Source organism: Hirundo rustica, chromosome 4 (assembly GCF_015227805.2).
Source record: "Hirundo rustica isolate bHirRus1 chromosome 4, bHirRus1.pri.v3, whole genome shotgun sequence".
NCBI lineage: Eukaryota > Metazoa > Chordata > Aves > Passeriformes > Hirundinidae > Hirundo > Hirundo rustica.
Window position 1 is genome coordinate 58,022,616 of NC_053453.1, and position 18,866 is coordinate 58,041,481.

Consider the following 18,866-nt stretch of genomic DNA (forward strand, 5'->3'; position numbering starts at 1 on the left):
CAGCTTTTATAGCACCAAATGCTACAATGGCAGGACTAGGTGGGAAGCTTAGAACAACTTAAATAAAGCACCATCAAGTTCAAGTTCTGCAGGAATAAAAAAAGCCCCCAAAAACTGAGAAATAAAGGCTCAGAAATGAAACAAAATTATGAAGATTTTTAAAGACGGTTTCATGATTTCTAGCTACCACACAATGGCTTTGTAAGGCTGTATCATCAGTTACAAGTAAGTATTAAGACTTTAAAAACCCCAGATATTAGTATGGAAATGGGGTATTTGTGGGTAAGTGTAGGCAGCGGGATCTTACCTATCACTTCCTTGACTAAAATAGGCTGTGGGTGGTACTTGGGCTCACTTTCACCAGCTGCATTCACAGCTTTTACTCTCACAAGGATTTTCGAGCCAGTTGGAAGGCCATTGATGGTAAACTTCGTTTTGTCTGTCAGCTCTGGGTTAGCCACAATCCATTCATCAGCTGGTTTAGGGAAGTGAGGGAAGCAGGACAAATCCAAAGAACAGGGAATTAAAAATACATCCAGAGCATGGATGAGGAAAATTACAGAACAGTAATAGATTTGTTAGATTTTAAGGAATAATTCTATTTTGTTTTTCTAATTATGCTGGAACACAATATAGATTCACTTTCATATGTAGGAAGAATGTTTCAAACCCTTAAGGGTTTCTGCTGATTACATATTTTTATATTTATATATTTATATAGCTTTATATAATTATACAGATATTATTAGAATATGTCTATAATTTAGGTGTACCAAAGAGAAAAGTGGTTAGATTTTTCTAAATTCAGCTAGAATAAAACAAGGGGGACAAAGAATGTATTTCCGAAAGCACTCATCATTGCTTTAACAGCTTCCTTGGAGAGAAATAGGTTTTGGGTTTTGCAATTAATTTCAACCGGTGCTGAGTATCCTTAAAAGTATAACTGAGAAATAAGAGAAACACAGAATATTTACACATTGCAATGAAATGCCATCTCTCCTCATGCCTTTAAAAAAAGGAAGGCTGTGTCAGAATTATTCACATAATTACAGCATTCTCGGATTTTTATTCCTACCCCCAGGCGGTCGCATGAAATTCAAAGTGATCATAACAGTACAGTCTTTCAGAATCGCTTCAATTAAAAACCATACTTTCTTATCCACCCTGTCCTCCCAGCACAGACTGCCCTGACACTGCTGGCACCTGGGCACTGGAGCCAGATTTATGAACTAGCAAGTCAGGATCAATACTTTCCAAATTATGTAAAGCTGTCACTATAAAATGGGCACAGAAGACGAGAGAACTGTTATGAACTGGAGAGTCCTGCAGACCTAGAGCATAGTGCTGTGGTACATTTTCAGAACTGAGTGTCTTGCTTTTAAGAATTAAGTTTTCCTTCAAGCTTCTAGCAGAAAAGGATTTCAATCAATGACTGTTTTCAAGTATCTTCCCCTCCCCTTACACCTATACCACAGAAAATTCTGTAGACTGTTGCCTCTAAAATTCACTATCAGGAATTTATCTCTACTTTTATGAAGAGAGTTTTTCTTTCATTAAAGAAGACTTATATCCTTTGTGGAATACTGTACCTTCCAGGTTAAAAGGTGGCTCCCCCAATTCCTCAGACAGATCTGTCGATATACCTTGAGAGAATCCATCTTTAAAATTAATCAGAGACACCCACTTTCACACAGATGGAGCATTTTGTCAGTGGTTAGCAATTCCTGTTAGTAAGTATGCAAAGATAGATACTAGGCTTTACAGATTTAGCGAACCCATATTTAGGGAGACTGCAGGGAGAAAAGAGATGGAAAGAGGGCATCTAGATCACAGAACGGTTATATGTGATGCCCACAGGAAAGTTAAAGGATGAAAGAAAAGGAGGATATAAAGTTGTATGAGTTTTTTGGGCCCCAGAATAGCCCTAGAAATATAAAAAGAAAGCGACAAAAGGAACACTTGGAAGAGAGAAATGAAACAAAATGATAATGAGAGAACGTGTAGAAGGAGAAGAAAACACATCACAGAAGAGATTAAAAATTCAGAGAAAAATTCTGAGTAAGAGAGACATGAAAAAAGAGGTCTTGGAAAATAAACTAGCAGGAAACAGAGGAAGAGAACACATTTAGCTAAAGGTAACAGATAGAAGATTAAAGGAAGACCAGACCCATGGATGATGACAGGTATGATGTAAACCTTAAGGCTTTATTTCCTGGACAAAGTTATCACTGCCCTGAATTTCCAGGAATCCTGGAACTGGCTATTTTTGGGATACTAAAACTACTGTTCTAGTATTTTTGCATGGTCCTGGATGAGAACACTGGCAAAGATCTCAGCCAACAGAAACTCTCTGAAGTACTTATTTACTGGCTATAAAAACAGATCATCTGCAGGTACAACAGCCTGTTACAGGCAGATAAACATATTGTCCTGGGGAACACTCGGGCTGTGCTCCCCAGGCTGCCCTCAAAATGCCCCACAAGAACCGATCAGCAGCACACTTTACTAGAGACTGACTTCTCCAGTGTCAACAGCATTTGGTCTACTCCACATCTCTACAGCAAGAGGGCCAAAGCTGGATATTGCAAACTAGGTCTGGGGAATTCTCTCTCTCGTTCTCTGTATTCTATATTCATATTATTCACACCTATGCAATGCTGGATCAGGATATTCATGATGAGACTCCAGTTCAGTGACATGCACGGAGTGGTGCATAGTTAAGGACTCCAAGAATCCACCATGTTGATCAAGTTATGTGGTTCCCATAAAGGGAAATACCAATTTTGCAAAGCCAAAACAATGTTTATGATATATTATTCTTCTGAATTTTCTTTAGATATATTTTTTGTCAGCTTGTGATTTCTCCTAATGATTGCTATGTTAAGGAAGACTCTAAAAAACCCTCTTGAAAACAACTTCAGTGACAACAATGAAAGAATGGAGAATGTAGATACAGATGAGTTTACAGACAAAAAACTAAGAGAAAAAAGCAGAAGAATGAATATAGACAGTCATAAAAAGTATCTTGAAATTAAAAAGTTATTAAATATTACAGAAAAATTAGTTTGAGGCAGAACAGGCACTGAAAGGGCTGAGAAAAAAGAGGCACTAAGATATTGCGAGAAAGGAAAAAAAAAAACAAACCCTGAGCAGAGAGAAAAAGATGAATAATCCAGTAACATGGCTTTTAAAATTGGCATTTTTAAATTGGCATTTTCTACTTATCTTGCTTCTTCCTAAGCATTTGCATTAACATATATACATAATGTCAATTGTGTATATATAGATGTATATGCATATATAGAAAACATATATAGATATACATAAACACTCAAAACTATGTAAAATACATTGTACCCATTGTATTTTAACTGAGGTGGGTAACAGTAAAATGACAGACTTGGCTGCCATTTTGTTGTATCTTCATATGTTTAAAACCTATCTGGAAAAAAAAGTAAAGAATTTGTTCCATTTAACAGGTATACAATGTTCTTCTAACAGCCCTGTAAAGACAGATTTAGAAGATTCTTTTTCAAAGCCATACTCTGAATTCACCTGTCTGCAGCCTCTCTTATCACTGAATTTGGATATCACATACTGTAATGTCAAGCACTTTTAACTTCTCCCTGCCATTCTACCCAATGCTAAACAAAGCATAATATACAGCATACACTGAAGTCTTCACACTGACAGTCCCCTTAATATTCTCCTACACCTGGCCTGTGCAGTGGAAAGAAAATGAGAACACTGCGTCTTGATGGAAGACTTCATGCTTACTCATTCTGAGCTGTTCCCGTAGCTCCCTCCCAAAATACAAGGAAAACCCTTCCTACCATTCCAGCTGTGTCTGCCTTCAGGTATTCTTCTCCGGGTCTCTGAGCTTCTTGCAGTCCTGCTCCTTAAAGATATTCATCTCAATACTACAAGATGCTGAGTGCTCCTGAGAAAAGCCAGTGGTTGTTCACACCCTCTCCCACTCGCCTGAGAGAGAGCTGAGTGTACTCTCATGCCGTGGCACCTCACCACGTTTATGACCTACTGTTTTTCTGGATTGTCTGAACCTGAAACATGTGACAGTATGAATGACAGGTTCTGTCCTCTACCTTTTGTCTCCAGGATATGGACGGTGTTTCATTGAAATTAATGCCTTCATGGAAAAAAGGTGTTCAACCCATCACTTGATTTACAGCACAGTTAAGAGCAACAGCAGTGGAGCTGAAGATAACTGTGTCCCCTTCATCCATATCCATAACATTGCTGCAGCTGATGTTGATCCACAGAAGCTGGGTATTGCACTTACCACTCCAGGCTATTTGATACTTACCTGGGTGCTGGTGGATTTTACTTTTTGAAAATAGGCTTCATCTGATACCAGTTCAGAAGAAAATCTGCTGGAAAATACTGTTTCTGCTGCTTGCTCACCAAAGACTCGAAGTCGTAAAATATAACTTATATTTTCCTGTTCCTTCTTATTTTACTCTCAAAAGTTAATTCAGTCTCCTTATCTTCCTCCTTCAGTTCTTATATATATTTTTGTCTTAGATGGACATAATTAAAGATCCCCAAAACTGCACTGAAATATTGGAGAAATTAAATATTTAGACATGGACTTTGCATGCCTAGATGACTTCTACAGGAACTGTTGGAGAGGCTGTTCTCAGTGTTGGCAGCGAGACCTTGAAGTAGCCGATTAGTAATATGTCAACATAGGGATTACCACACTGAGGACCGCCTGTCCCTAAAACCCAGCCAACCTGAACATATTTTGAGTCACACCTGTAGCCATTTATTATTTTCTACAACTTCATCCACCAATGAACTCTTTACTGCCCTGACTCTCATTTGGCATCTGAAAGAGGATAGTTATCAGCATGGTAAACGACAACAGATTATATGGCTTTTGATTTGGATTTCAAATCAAGTGTAAGATATGTTGAACCACAGTCAGTGGGTGGCGTCTGGAATACAAACCAAAGGAAGCCTGAACAAGACCCTGCTCCTTGAGGTATTCTGCCTGATTAGTCTCTGCCTGACAGCCAGAGCCCCTGATACCTGTAGAGAAAAAATGGAGAAAGTCTCACCCACTTTCCCTGTGAGTCAGGTGCCCCGGGCGTTCTCACTTACTTCCTTCAAAGCAGTATTCCACCACGTAGCCATCCAGCCCTGCCGCCCCAATCTGGTCTGGTGGCCTCCACTTCATTGTCACCGAGGTGTCGGTCACACTGTCCACTGCCAGCAGAGTTGGGGGGCTGGTCACAGCTGAAGCAAGCAGGGAGAAGGCAGAACACCGTGTTGCAATTAAAGGTTTTCGTTTATGGTCCGTGTTCCTCTAGTTTAGTATCACAGGTGACAGGCTATCCTGCCTACCAGAATGATTTCCCATCATCTCTGGCATGTCTTTCCCAATTAGAACCACACTAGGAAAAAGCAGCTAGCTCATCCCATATCTGCTCACAGCCTCACCCAGAGGTAAATTGCTCCTGCTGAGGAGAGAGGACAAGCAGCTGTGGCTGGTAGAGCAGAGAAGTTGGGAGCAGTGTATTCTACCTCAGAAGCTAGGTTCTGGCAAGAAGAAAGCAAGCTGGAGCTGTAACAGCACCCTCCTTCGTCCTCCTCTGCATTCTGGAGGTGCTGCTGATCAAGGGGGGAACCTTTGCTGATTTACAGAACAAGACACCTTTCTTTTACATGGGCTTGTGGTTGTGACAATAGTTTGAAAATCTGTCTCTTTGTATGAAAAGGCCACTGAGTTATCCTGTTGCTATGTGAACGACAAAGCCTTCTAGCTGTCACACTAATATAAAAATTATATAATTAGGTGATTATAACAATGTATTAATGGTTATCCTCTAAATGCATACCTATCTCTGTGCTCTTGGTTACTTACCTAAAGGAACAAAGGACTTGGAAGGCATACTTGGCTTGGATATGCCAATGGCATTGACAGCAAACACACGGACCTCGTAAGCAACACCTTCAATCATTTTCTTTGGCTCAAAAGTTGTTTCCTTACACAGTTCAAAATTCAGCCTCATCCACCTGGAGCTCTGTTTCTTTTTCCTCTCAATGAAATATCCTTTTGACCAGAAAAGACTTTATTATAGTAAGTGATGGCACAAAGGTCAGTAATAAAGGGTCTATTTTTTGACTGCCCAATGACTTTTTTTATTTGGAGACACTTCAATATCCCCCTTCTAGCACAGAGTGATTTAGGGATAACTTCCCCTATTGCAAGCTAATCTGATAGAAACCTGTTTTGTTCTCGTTGCCATATATGAGCTTTTTCTTGACTTTACTTAGGAGACTCCTGTGTTTAGTTCAGAGTGAAAAGGCCCTGGTTATTCTGACCTCCAGGCCCCTCTGACTTTCATCTTGGTACAGTGTATTCAAACAGTTTACTCAGCAAATTGTTTCTGAAATTCCTTTTAACATTCAAAGTGGCTGATAATAGTTCAAAGTTCTGTTTTATAAGAGGTTGTCTTTCATGCAGGGAGATTGATACTGTGGTAACATACAAAGTGACAATTCTCAAAGTATTAGAAAAACAAATATCTGATAAAATCAAAGAGCAGGTAGAACTTTCTAGCTACTGGATATTCCCAGTGCCCGTTTCCAGGGACTGAGCTAAACTCTGATTCTGTTACATCCACTATTTGGTGTTTGTTTCTTTTGTCTATATTAGAGAGTGACCACTGAGGGAAAAAAAAAAAAAAAAGTATGTACCTAAAATGGGTGATCCACCATCATTTGCTGGAGGTTCCCAAGTCATAATACACCAGTCTTCACCCACCTCAGTCACATTTGGTGCCTGAGGAGGATCAGGGACATCTGTTGTAAACAAAGTAAATATTATTTTAAATATATATATATATATATATATGTATATATATTTCTTGGTTTTGCATAGGTTGAAATTAAAAATGTGAAATAAGAAACAAATTAAATAGTGTTTTGAGCATCAGCAGGAATTCCTAATGAGGAGAGAGAGAGAGAAAAGAAGAAATGTAGTGGATTCTGACTGGCTAGGAATGCTGAGGTATTCTGCAGGGTTGAGTTGCTTGGAGGCTCTCTTGGGCCTGTGCTAAGAAGGAGCCCATGGCCACAGGGAGAGTGGAGAACCACAGGTGATAAGGGCTACCTGAGGCAACCAGAGAAGTTTGGCCCCTGGCAGCAGTGAGAATTAACTCCTACTTAAATCTCATCCAAGTTCCTATTCCCTTCAGTAACACCCAGCCTTAGTACCCTTGCATCTCAATTTCACATCTGGCAATGGGGACACATAGGAAAACTGAAGTTTCCTGAGACTCTGCCACAGTGATAAAAGACATGGCTCATGGCACTGTTTTACATGACTTACCAACCACTTTAATGTTGATTAGAGCTGTGTCCTCTCCAGCCTCATTCTTTAAAGTGATTCTGAAAGGACCCGAATCATCCCTCTCAGCTGCATCAATGACAAGGCAGCTGCTGTCTGGGTATGATTCTGCCCGTATTCTTCCACTGTCTGTGACCATCTAGAAACCACAGTGAGCAGGAGGCAAAGTCATATTTTCTGCATTTGAGAATCAAAATACTCAAAAATCAAAATTTGAAAATGGTACACGTCACTTCAACAAAAACGTTAAAGCAACTGTAAGAAAAAGCACACCAAACCTCAGAATTTTAGTCACCTAATGATGAGAAAAATTACAAAATAACTAAAATAAGTAAAATATGGTAACGGTTTACGACTCAGTCTAGCCATTACATCACAAAGGATGAGGCACTAGGCTTCTCCTGTGAGCCAGAACACGCTTCTGCCAACACCACACATCATTAATTTGATGGAAAAACAATAGGCGATTCTTCCAAAAGTCAGATCAAAAGTAAGTAATTCACTTTAAAGGTCAGAGTGATTTGCAATTGTCAGTAGTTTCTTCTCACAGATTTGAAATGCTGTCACGTATTTTGGAGTAGGAGCCCTCCTAGAATAATTCCTTGTTTGAACAGGACCATAGTGGTGGCACCACAATTAATATTTGAAAAATAGTGGTCACACATTTGACCGGGTAAGTCTGATGCATGCAGTAGTGTTAACGTGTCCCAGCTTTCACATATCACAATGAAAATTTAAATGTGAAAAGCAACTATTTCGGTATTTACACAGCTGGGGATTGATCAAAGCAAAAGTTTTGCATTAAGACACCAGATGCAAGACCCCAATTGCCCAGCCTATTGTTTCACTTGAGAGTTGAACTCCATTAGAATTTATCATTCATTTTCCAAAACCAGACCATATTGTGGCTTCCTGCCAAAACCTGGCAGCCATTCTGGGCATTAATGTATAGAAAAAGTAGCCATTTGGTAAATTTTCACGACTTTTCTTCTCCATCCCGTATATCCTTCTCCTCTACTATTTTTTAATAGCAGACCCATATTTTTTTCCTTATTAATTTCAGGCTTTCCTTAAAAAGATCCAAAAGATACTAAATAATATTATCTGTTTGACCCTTCTTTTTTGAGGAAGAAGTATTTTTAAATACAGGGCATCTCCCCCTTACTTTCTGCCATTAAAATCAGTGTCTTCAAAAGGCTAAAGATTATTTTTTGAAGGAAAAGGCTGCTTGTTAAGCTAAAGAAACATCTACAATGACAATGTACCTTGTCCCCTCTGCTCCAAAAGACTTTTGGAGGTGGTTCACCAGTGATGGGGATCTCAAGTCGCAGTTTGTTTCCTGCCACTACTGTCACAGTGTTGTTTTCTCCAAGACCATCCAGGTGAAGTTTAGGAGGATCTAAAAAAGGAGAGAGATTGTCCAAGTTTGACATGTAGCTGCTGTTCTGAGAGTTCAGTGACCTGGCACAGGTCTGCAACACACAGAAACATGTTCTATGTTTTATTTTCTTGGTATTTTTAAGCAACTGAATTTTGTTTTGAAGAAAACTTGGGAAGAAAAATCTATTTAAGAAAAGTTGCCTAATGGAAAAAAAAAAAAAAATTATCACCATGGGCATTTTGGAATAGAAAGATTGTATGAAAAACATCCACAACTGTTTCCCTGAGGCAGAATTATGTATATTCAGGCAACTTCTGAGAGGGTTTTCCTCTAAGTGGCTCTTGAGGATCCAGTTGTGGGCTTTTTTATGACACCACGCTTCAGCCTTCACTGTTCTTACAGTTTAAAAATTTATTAACCCCAATCCCTTTCTGAAAACAAAATTATCACTTTTGTTATATGTTGTGTGTATTGAGAACAACTGATTAATATCCTCTTGCAACTTCTTTAACATATTAGAAATATAACAGTGGTCATTCCCCTCTAGTACCACTTCCCTTTTCATTCTCTCTAAATCTCACCAACACTTTTTCTAATACAGATATCCCACATATCTCAGGTTCAATAAAAAACCCCATGTTTTCTAAAACTTTGGTCATTTATATTGCTCTGCTTTCGACTTCCAAGTTGCTGGCTGCAGTTAGAAGCTGGTGAGGCGTTGCTGCAGGAATAGTCAATGCCCTGTTTTACTTTTGTTTGAAGGACTGGGATCACTAACAAGCCTCCTGCTTTGCTGAATTAATCAAAGCTGGGTGGAACAATTTTTCCCCTCTAGATAGCATTTAGTGTTTTTAGTGAATAGGTAAATATGTGCTTATTCTGCTACTCTCTTATCAAACTAAATCACATCTTAGCAAGCCAGTTCTTAAAGATAGCAGGGTATATCTGAGAAGTGGATAGCAGCAGGTGTTTTACACAAACTCTTCAGAGTGGTTTAGGTTTAGGAACTGAGCCTCAAGAAACCTCCCCCAGGAGCTCCCCCAGCACATAAACTATGAGCAGACCCTGAGCACAGGCAAAGGGCTCTCCCAGCAGCTCAGCTGCATTTTGACGGAGCAGCAGGTCTGTGTTCTCTGGTGGATGCCTGCTCAGAGGATACAAAGTGGTTGTAATCAGCGTATTACAACCAGACTGCTTTTAATTCCCCAAGGTCACGGAATGATGTTCTATACAGGTCACGGTGCCGTACACTTACCCACAATATGTACTTTGCATGGAATATTAATGTTATAGGCATCTGGCACGAACATGTATTCACCCTCATCATCAACAGCAGAAACTGGTATAACAAATCTGTGGATTCTGTAGAAGAATTGAAAAAGAAATTTATGTAAATTATTTTTGAAGACTACTTGAAGAGATAAGGAACATTCTGTGAAAATTATAGATGATCTGTGTAAGTATGTAATATTAGTGACTAAAAAAATTCTTTGCTGGTTGCCTAGTGGTATTTTAGGTGATTAAATACTGTGTGCTTTGTGAAAAATATTACTGAGACAACCACCAAATAATGTGACCAATTTCAATATTGTTTGTTTGAATACAGAACAAGAAAGATACAGGAGTGTATCTTTTTTTACAAGGGGATTCTATGCTGCTGCTGTTCAATTGCAATTTGCTTGTTCAAGAAACAATCTGTAGGTGATCCCATAGTGGGAATATTCTGACTTTTGTTGGATCATCTTTGTGAGTTAATACAAACAGGAGCTATGAGAAAAAGAGGCTTAGAAGGAAAAGAGAAAAAGAACTGTATATTTTTAATAGTTTCTAAGAATAATTTTATTTTTGTGCTTAATATCACATATCAACAGCAACAGCAATAGCAAGAAAAATCATTAGCTTGAGTTTAGATGGATTGAGGATTTGCTTATTGTCCTCCACAGCCAAAAAATACATAAGATTAAAGCAAGCAAGGAGACATGGCTTTTAAAATGACAGAGATAAATATGTCTTGAGGGACAGAGGTCAGGCTTGATTAGCAGATCATTTTTAGTGAAGTAACCCACATACTGGCATGTCTCCACTGTGTCATTCCACCAAAATCCAAGTCAATACACAACAGGCTTACCTTCCTTTGTGATAGAGCTTTACACGGTCACTAGCTTCTATCAGCTGCCCATTTTTGTACCATTTCCCTTCCACATTTTCAGATATCTCACACTTCAAATGGATTTCCTGTCCCAGCCTCACAGTTTGGTCTTCTAGTGCAAGTGATATCTTCAGTGGTCTCACTTAGGAACACAGAAGCAAGTACATTAAAGAAAGGTGATGGAGCTCAGTAGCCATGGGGGATAATTTCTAACTTGATAATAAAACAGCATGAATTTGTCAGGGTGCCAGTTTGTACAAAATAGTCAAGAGCAGCTTGATTATTACAAATAAAAATGTACATTTGTGCATAATGCAAAATAACTTCAGAGGATGGATCAGATACATTTTGTTTAAAAACACAAGCACTTCAAAGAGATATTGCACGAACAAAGTTGAGAGGGCTACAGAGTCATGTACCTAGGTTTGGCTTTCCTGTGAAAACCTGAAAGGACTGAAGAAAAGCAGATACTTCCCTTGAAAATTCACTTTGTTGACCTGTTGTACCTTTGGGTCACTTTGTTTTCCATCTCAGTGGAGTGACAGGAAGTTAATGAGCAGAACTAGTTCATGGCCTGCTACTGGAAATAGTGTATAAAGGGAAGTCACTGTTCTGGAGATTCACAGCAAAAAGGTTGGTATGGAAATTAAGTCTCCTTTTCAACTCCCAGGGAAAGGCAAGAAAATTGTTAATTTCTATATGCCAGCACACTGTGACATGTGAATTCTAGAAAAAGGTGGATGATACTCACAGTCAACTGCAAGCTTGGCTTCTGATTGCCCTCCAGTTGTCATTACTGAGTAAGTTGCAGTGTCATTTTTGGCAGCTTCCTCTATGATCAAAGTGTGTTTTTTACCCTCAACCTTAATTCGATACCGAGATTTAGGATCATTGGAAAGTTCTACGCCATTTCTAAACCTAATGGAAAACAAAGAATTTTTATTTTTCCAAAGGAAATCCTGTGCAAGTAAGACTTCCATGGACTGCAACTCCCAGAGAAGACTTTACAAGACTATAAGGCACTAGAATATGTTGAACAAACTCATCCATGAATGTATAAGGGTATTTTTTAGTGTTGCTACATTCTTTAATAAAGTTTTATTGAGATTTTCTTAACTAGTTTCAGGTTTATTGTTGTAGGAAAATCTGCCCACATTTTTGCCCATGATTAAAAGCTTCTGGGTTTTATTTTCACAGAAGGTCTTCAAAGCATGTCTTACCATTTCACGTTTGCATCATCCTCAGATACTTCACAGCTCAGTTCTACTCGTTCACCAACATAGGTGTTGGTATCCTCCAGGCCTTTGGTCACCAAAATTGGAGGATCTTTGGAAAGAAAAAACTACATATTTACAATCTGAGAGGGAAAACCAAGTGAAAGAGGTTTTTGTAGAAGGCAATATAACTTCCAAGTTCTAATATGAGTATCAGTGGAGCTTTTTCTGCCTTAAGTCAGAGAAGTTGTTGCTTTTTAGAATACTAGTGGGAAATTTGCTCAATAAAAGTGACATTTCTTCATATTAATACCTGTTTTGCTTTGATGATCAACACCATGGGAGCAAAGAGAGTGAAGATATGGCCTCCCATTCGTGACTGTAGATAGAGTCTTCCCTCAAATCAGTGCAAATGGAATGAAAACTGGCTTTTAGAAAGCCTGATCTGAGGGCACTTGGACAATACCAGAGTCCTCAGGTACCAAGTCTGGTGTCAGGGGAAAGCCAGTACTATGATACACAGGTCTCCAAAATGGCTTAAAATTTTGAAGGGTACCACAGCCCCACTAGATTCCAATGCACAGTCGACTCTACCCCCATTTCAGGGTTTTCACTAAGCTGCAGAATACAGGATGAGGAAAAAAAAAATGGCCAGGGATCACAGAAATACCAAGTGATCCTAACAGCTGCTAATACAAATTCAAAAATGTACCAAACCAGATCCACCCTGTTAATTCCTGTTGCAGCCAAAGAAGACACATAAATTTAGGGCAGGTGAAACAGCATCAAGCTGACATAGTTACCTCTCACAAACAGTTCTGTGGAGCATTTCTCATCACCAGCTGTTACGTAATAGCGAGCATCATCTGTCATCGTACAGTTATTGATGAATAGAATGCGCTGGTTACCTTTGTGCTCAAAAATGTATCTGTTTGGACAGGAATGCAGCAAAGACACATTAACAAAACTTATGGACCCTTTTTGTTTCATGTAGGAAGTACTGCAGGGATCTTTATAAGCAAAAAATCTGGGGATTACACAGTCCTGGGAAAATTGTCCTTGGAAGCAATTTCCAAGTTTCAACAGAGCTGTCATAGACTTCTAGAAAAAAAAGAGCTGTGGTGTAGAGTGACAATGAGCTGCTTCTGGCTTGTTCCAAGATCCCAAAACTGGTTGATATGAAAAGAAGAAGAAGGGAAAAAAAACCCCAAAAAAACCCCCACAAAAAAACAACAACAACAACTGGAGTCCAATGATGGCAAATAAAATGGAGTCTGAAACTCTAGATGAGTAAAGCTGAAAATAACCAGTAAGAGGACACCATCACTCATTCCAACATTTTTGTGAAGTGCAATAATAGCCAAAGTTAAGAAGTTAATATTATTGGTAGGCCAGATGGCACAAGATATCAGTAATGGGATATGGGGTTCTGGTAATGGGATATGGAGCCTTTCACCTTTATGTCACCAGTTTAGATCTGTTCCAGGTTTGAAATGACCAAAGCTCGTTAGCATCTGACAGCTGCTTCAGCAGGCTGGTAGAAATGCACTGGAGCACTCAATCCAGCCACTCCTGCTGGAGAGGAATCCATAGAGCTGCCTGCAAAACACCTCTGAACTGCTCATGCCAGGTATAGGGGCTAAATAAAAGGTACTCTATTAACCATTTTTTGGTCAATCAGGAGTTTTAACCAAAATCCTTTATTGATTTCAACAGAATGAAGGAAATCTGCCTCATTACCGTAAGAGGCCTTTTGTTAATTACTTTTTTTTTTTTTTTTTTTGACTGATCAGAGGGAAAATTGTCTAGGATTTTGTGCTGCTGAGAAACATTTGAGGAGCATTACATTGTTATGTACATCTTCCCCAGGTGTATCTGACTGTGGAATGGGGTTTTCTGCACCAGGTTGTAAGAGCTGGTTGTGCTCACAAAAAGGACTGGGCTCAACTTCCAGGCATTGCTCTACATATACTCATGTGTCTGCACTGGCACTTCTAGGAGAAGCCAGAGAATAAACCAATATGCAGGTGGTACAGGTGAAGAAGCTTGTGTGCACTAGACCTGCCGCTCATAACTGACAGTGCAGGTCATTGACTTCAGTGTGTTAAAGGTAACAGGGTAGTGGAAGCTGAGACAAACCTCACACCCTTTTTTTGGGGTGGTTTATGAGCCAGGTGTGTGATGTCAACATCTCTGCTTATAGCACACAATTACTGTAGAAAGATTGTGTCTACCTCCAGACACAGGACCAAAGACAAGTGATTTATTTACTCACAGTGCTTCCTGATTTTTGAAAAACTACTGAGTAGGAAATTGTGCCACTCTTTTTGAGGATCTCAAACACTTCTGTCATGAGACAAAAGAGACAATCTATATTACATTTAGCCTACAGTGGACTTTTCTGGGTCCTGAGCAATATAGCATCATTTGCATACTCTTCACATCTAATGAAATTCAGAAATAAAATTGGTGTAACCTGAGCAAAAAGAGAGAGCTATGCAACACACTTGTCAAGGGACTACATGTGTATCCATTCTATTGCTTACATATGCTAAGATCACTTACTTTGCACTTGGTCGTATTTCTTGGCCATTTTTATACCACTTGAGTTCCACTGTTGGATCTGCTAGCTCCACCATGAACCTTACTTTACCTCCTTTGTCCACCTGGTATGCAGGATCAAGGCCTTTGGCAAAAGCTGTTGTGGAAGTCAAGTGTTATTATGAAATAAGGTCAGAAAACAAGAGTATGGATGCTGAAATGACATTGCATAAAACTCATCAAAGCTGTCAGAATATATGCATACAAAGTTATGCATATTCTCACAAGGGTCTGCATGGAATCCTCTAGAAACATCAGAATAAGCACAAAGCTGTGCAGATCTGGTTTTCCTGACCGAGTTCAAGCTGGTATCTGTTCAAGACTTTGCAGTGCGACTGTGTTCCAAATATGACCGGGTAGATGCATCAAATGAAATACATAAATAAAAACCGGTGTGTTGTACCACAATATATGTTGTGAGGTGAGGTAATGGATGAGGAAAGGGGATGCATCAGGCAGCTGGATTACAGCTGGATTTGTGGAGAACTTCACCTACACAAAAGGGACATCTCAGGAAACCTGTGGCACAGCAAATGTATATACTGCGTCCAGTTCTGAAATGCTGTCCAGGAACAAGCAGATGCCACAGCAGTATAATGGGCAGTGTATTGTATTAATATGTGTGTGCAAACATATTCTGTGGCAGTTACATGCATTTTATATAGAGATATGTATATATATCTGTATGTAATTACATCTCTCACACTATTCAGTAGGGTAGATGGGGAAAGACAGGCCTGAATGCCCTCACCCAGTGCAGGGTGGAGGGTCTGTAGTACAGCTGGGATTTCTGAGCAATGGAGATTAAGTGCAAAACGACATTATGAAGAGCAAACACTGCATGTGTTTGGAGTGACCTCTGTTTAGAGCAGAAGATATTAATGGTAACACAAGGTCTAATTTCTGTATTGTTCGATCATGTAACACCTCTCCAAGCACCTGGGAGATATTGTTCCAGGTGAAACTAGTGTTTGTTTGAGAGGGAGAGATGCTTTAGGTAAGCACTGAGTTGGATAAGGTGTTTACACTTCCACCACGGACCAAAGCTGCCTACTGATTAACTCCTTGCAGGAGTTGTAGTGTGGAAGTCTCCTTGTGTGGAAGTGAAGCATATTTGGGTTTTTAAGGTGAACGGTTGCGTGTGAGTGACAAGCACAGGAATATTCTGCCACATCCATACCTGCACTCTTCTTCACTTCCCTGCGCATGCGCTTCAGCCGCTTTAACATCCCCCTCAGGTCGGTGATGCCATACTGGAAAGCAATCTTCTCGTACTCGCTGGGATTCGCGTTCTTCAGGAGATCCCACACGTCCACCTCAGGCTCTTCCTCTTGCTGTTTAACCTCCCTGACGTTAGCAAAATAAAATTATGGCAGAAGAGTTAGTGAGGCTTTGTCACACCATAAAAAATAGGTGAAGCTGAATCTATGGTGAGGCTAGAAATGCTTTGACCAAAATTTGAAGGCTGCCATCATATTCTTTTTATTTCACTCAGTATTAGTGGAGGAGCTGAGAATGACATTCACACTTTACTTTACATTTCTTCAAGGCAGAATTTCAATGCAAGTTTTAATTTTTCCTTTTCTGATACAATCAGTTATGAGAATTTTTATATTGCTTCGATGCTTAAAAAAATAGTTTAAAAATGTAATAGCATACAGGCTAATCCCAGTTAAATCAGTTTTATCTGCTGTAACTTGAGTGGAATCAATCACAATTTATGATGGCATCACTGAGTGTAATCTGTACATTTCAAAATTAAATAAAAATGTTTTGAAACCCTGAGCCCTTGTAACTGCTACTGAGGGTGACTAATGACAGGACATTGGAAATACAGGGGAAACTGTGTCTGTTCATAGTTACACCAGTGCTTCTCAGCATTACTTAAAGTTGTCAAATGAATAGGTACTGGAGATTTCCACACCAGCTTGGACTTGAAGGGTAGATCTGTTCGCTTCCATGTGTATCTCAGTCTTAAGAGCAGGAAATGTTTTCAGAGGTCTGTGTGAGGAATCATCTTTACAGTTTCAATACCGTATTTACTATCTGCAATTCCAGGCTAAGACAACCAATAAAGAAGTATAATTATTTTCACAATGGCAGCCGTTAAATATTAGAACAATGGAAGCATCCTAAACAAAATGATATTTTTTCAGATTGATAATTTATCTTAAAAAAGTGAACTGCTAGAACAATACTGGAATTGAAGAAGAAATCTAGATTTTTCTTCCTGTAAAACATTCGGATCAGATCAAGATCATTCCGATTTGATCCAAGGCACTATTAGAGCTGAGATTTATGGGGTCTAAGAGAGGATTTTCTTTGATATATACAGAAATAGCACTAAAGATCCCCGAGAATCTCTGCATGGTTGGATGAGGAACCATGGAAACAAGTTTGCTGTTTAGTCTGTGACATTTATTAATTTTCATAATATTTCTGTTTCTTTAAAAAGTAAGAGAGGTTCTCCCTGTGTAGTGTTTCAAATACAGCAATTCTGAGGCAGCGATGATAAGTCAGACAATCTCAGGTATGTACTTTTATTTGTAATTTATCCGTGCTCATGCTTTCTGGAGGGTGACTGCACAGTGAATGCTCCAATTTCAGTGAGATTCCTTCTGCGTGGGGGCAGATTGAGATCAGCCCTCAAACACCTGTGAAAGCTGAGACTCGCTACAGGTCAGCACTGTCCTCTCCCCGGACTGCCTGCTCACCAGTGTCTGCCCATGCCAAGGAGATGTGTACCCTGTGGGAATTGGAATAAAGCTCCCCTTTAAACCAGGCAGTGGTTGAGAATGAGGATCCTGATTTTCAGCCAGACTGGAATTCAGCTTCAAGCTCGTTCTCCTCTTGCATAACTGGAGAACAAATTTTGATGCTTAGAGCAAGCCAACTTTGTTCTGAGACCTCAGCAGTTTGAGCTGAGGTCAGAGACCAAACAGAGCATGGTATTTCATAAGCAGACTGACATTGCCATGAAATCACTTTCAGACCTCTTTCCTAAATACGTGCATTTTGTTGGAAGATGTACTTTAAAAACCCCAAAACAAACAAAACCCCAAAAGCTAACAAAATCACACACACCACACCCCCCCCCCCCCCCGCAAATAAAAAAACCCAAACCAAACCACCACCACAACAACCACCAAAACAAACAAACAAACAGACAAAACAAAACAAAACCCAAGAAAAACAACCAACCACCCAAAAAAACCAAACCAAGGACCTAAATATTTGAGCGTTTTTTAGATCTTGTGCCTCTTGGAATTTCATGCTGCTGCTGATCCACTGCATTGACAAAGTATTTATGGTGTAACTTACTGAGATAAGTGTTGATACATCTGCCTACCAACCAGCAGAAAATTAGAAAATATACAGTATATTGATTCTATGCATTTAGGTTTGTTTTTTTTTTTTTTAAAAAAAAACAAAACAAAAAACCCCAAACAAACATGTTTCAAGTAGTATGCCAAAAAGGAAAAGTTCTAGGTCTTTCCTTGGTCATACAACCATAAAAAAAGAGAAAGACTTCACCTCCAACATTGCCTGTTGTAAAAATTGAAATGAAACCATAGATTTGTCTTCGTAATAATGGATGTTAATATCCACACACATGGATATTAATATCCACACTGTGGCTTAATTAATAATTTTATTCAATTAAGCTCAGAAATATGAGGTTGCATTTCAGGACTTGAAGCAAGGTGAACCAATTTGACTAAAGTCAAATGATGGTGTCTAAAAACTAAATGTTTGCTTTATCCATTAAACACACAATAGGTATACCATGTTTATACAGCTGTACAGTATTTATCTTACAAATCTTAAGAGTTAATTGTTAGTAAAGTGATAATGTCTCTTAAATCACATTTCTCTTTCCACAAAAACACCAAGAACCCTCACATGCAGCTCTGATGTTACTACTGAAACACCACACAGATGGTCATGAGAACTGGCATGGCAAGTTTTATTAGTAGGATGAAAAGACAAACTAAAGGTCCTAATTAGGGATGAGAAGATTGAAAAACCAAAGACCTGGTGTATTGGAACTGGTCCGGGTAATTCTTTGTCTACTTTCAGCTTCAGCTTTTCCTGTGTGCTTTAGTTGTTTAAATGCTATCCTCACCCTCATACCCAAAGAGCCAA

At 39.2% G+C, this 18,866-nt stretch overlaps 1 protein-coding gene across 3 annotated transcripts in view; it reads right to left on the reverse strand.

Annotated features, from left to right (window-relative positions):
- Positions 1 to 18,866, reverse strand: part of MYBPC1 (myosin binding protein C1) — a 69,204-nt gene that overhangs the window by 13,641 nt on the left and 36,697 nt on the right. For 2 of the 3 annotated variants that reach the window (XM_040061533.2, XM_040061532.2), the window contains 13 exons: positions 15,901 to 16,067; positions 14,685 to 14,817; positions 12,923 to 13,047; positions 12,126 to 12,231; positions 11,657 to 11,823; positions 10,885 to 11,047; positions 10,012 to 10,118; positions 8,641 to 8,774; positions 7,358 to 7,514; positions 6,724 to 6,828; positions 5,888 to 6,076; positions 5,125 to 5,259; positions 308 to 475 (listed from right to left, as the gene is read on the reverse strand). In XM_040061533.2, the coding sequence (XP_039917467.1) occupies positions 308 to 475; positions 5,125 to 5,259; positions 5,888 to 6,076; positions 6,724 to 6,828; positions 7,358 to 7,514; positions 8,641 to 8,774; positions 10,012 to 10,118; positions 10,885 to 11,047; positions 11,657 to 11,823; positions 12,126 to 12,231; positions 12,923 to 13,047; positions 14,685 to 14,817; positions 15,901 to 16,067 (1,856 nt within the window). Of the gene's footprint in view, positions 1 to 307; positions 476 to 1,589; positions 1,659 to 4,971; positions 5,053 to 5,124; positions 5,260 to 5,887; positions 6,077 to 6,723; positions 6,829 to 7,357; positions 7,515 to 8,640; positions 8,775 to 10,011; positions 10,119 to 10,884; positions 11,048 to 11,656; positions 11,824 to 12,125; positions 12,232 to 12,922; positions 13,048 to 14,684; positions 14,818 to 15,900; positions 16,068 to 18,866 lie in introns of all 3 variants that reach the window. The other variant, XM_058420161.1, reaches the window with a different exon arrangement.